The sequence below is a fragment of the Sphaeroforma arctica genome (assembly GCF_001186125.1).
Source record: "Sphaeroforma arctica JP610 unplaced genomic scaffold supercont1.5146, whole genome shotgun sequence".
In the NCBI taxonomy this organism is placed as follows: domain Eukaryota; class Ichthyosporea; order Ichthyophonida; genus Sphaeroforma; species Sphaeroforma arctica.
In genome coordinates this window covers 451-2,093 of record NW_014035412.1, presented here as the reverse complement: position 1 = coordinate 2,093, position 1,643 = coordinate 451, and the positions used below count along the sequence as shown (strand labels likewise).

General features: G+C 40.8%; 1 protein-coding gene across 1 annotated transcript; it reads left to right on the top strand.

Moving 5' to 3' along the window:
• Positions 1-30: 30 nt before the first annotated feature.
• SARC_14822 (hypothetical protein) lies at positions 31-1,398 on the top strand (the record flags this gene model as incomplete). The annotated part of the gene is made up of 3 exons (XM_014291047.1): positions 31-268; positions 476-525; positions 1,271-1,398. Coding segments are annotated over 3 exons (416 nt in total), but the record flags the coding sequence as incomplete, so codon positions are not given.
• Between the last annotated feature and the right edge of the window lie 245 nt (positions 1,399-1,643).

Sequence of the window (1,643 nt, the reverse complement as noted above, 5' to 3'; positions counted from 1 at the left end):
CATATTCCTCATTTCATCTCCATCTCATAGTGCAACGTCATAGTCTTCTACGATCGGTGGTATTTGATTCGACTAATCTGTTGGATGAAGAGGCCATCATGCGCTCACACCCCACCAGTCCCAGCCGACAGAGCTTACCTACGCCGTCAGGTGTACCTACACAAGGTCTACCTAGTCCAATCCGACCTACGAACGGACTGCCTTTACTGTGTATACCCACAGACAGGGCTACCACACCGCCGCTATCGGCAAAGGGCGTTCTGGCAGAGTATGTGACTAACAGTAAGACCGCACTCTCATAAGCGCACCTCTCGCGGCTGGCTGTTGATAGACGGTCCTATTCTGGACTGTCCGGGTTCTACATTTTTGGGTGACGGGTATAGGTACTGGGCAGAGAAAGTGGTGTACCACGTCACCCAGTCTCAAGTGTATTTAAGTTCGGTCCTATTCACACACACCTGTGTCCTTCATGCAGGGTGGAAGATTTGGCCTCAAAGTGTCCCCTTAAAGTCCCAAGTGTTGTAGGTAGGTACAGTGGGTCGTATATGGGCACCAAACAGTATTTACTAAACGTTTTACAATGTGCACAGCTTCATGGACTGGATAAACTATTGTTATTGTAATATATCTACTAAACGTTATTAGAATATATCTACTAAGCGTTCTCAGAATATGTCTACTAAATGTTTTAGCATGTGCATCACTTGATGGACTGGATATACTATCGTTATTAGAATATATCTACTAAACGTTATTAGAATATATCTACTAAGCGTTGTTAGAATATGTCTACTAAACGTTTTCAATGTGCATCACTTCATGGACTGGATATACTATTGTTATCAGATTGTGTCTAATTAAACGTTTTAGCTTGTGCATCACTTGATGGACTGGTTATACTATTGTTATTAGAAAGTGTCTACTAAATGTTTTAGCATGTGCATCACTTGATGGACTGGATATACTATGGTTATTAGAATGTGTCTACTAAACGTTTTAGCATGAGCATAACTTCATGGACTGGATATACTATTGTTATTAGAATGTGTCTACTACACGTTTTAGCATGTGCATCGCTTGATGGACTGGATATACTATTGTTATTAGAATGTGTCTACTAAACGTTTTAGCATGTGCATCACTCGATGGACTGGATATACTATTGTTATTAGAATGTGTCTACTAAACGTTTTAGCATGTGCATCACTTGATGGACTGGATATACTATTGTTATTAGAATGTCTACTGTACACCGTTTGCGCCTCTGCAGAGTTGGAGTACACCCGGAAAGCCCGTTACGAGATATTCAAAGAAATGGACAAACGCGCACGCGCCAACAGTGTGCAGCAAAAGGTCATCCCCATTGAACAACAGTCCAAGGCAAGTCTGTACCACTAGCACTAACTACTACATTAGACGTAATGAGTATAGTATGAATTTTTTAGTTTGGATAGTGTGCGTATGGAAGATGGTTGTGGGTCAGTTATGGGTGATGCTAGTGATCTTTGCATGTAAGAAGCAAAACGATGTGAATGTGATTGAGTGATATATATATATATATATATATGCGTGTGTGTGCGTGTGTGATTGTCTGTGATATGATATATAATACGTCTTATATGAAAGCAGAGAGGCCTTTAGCA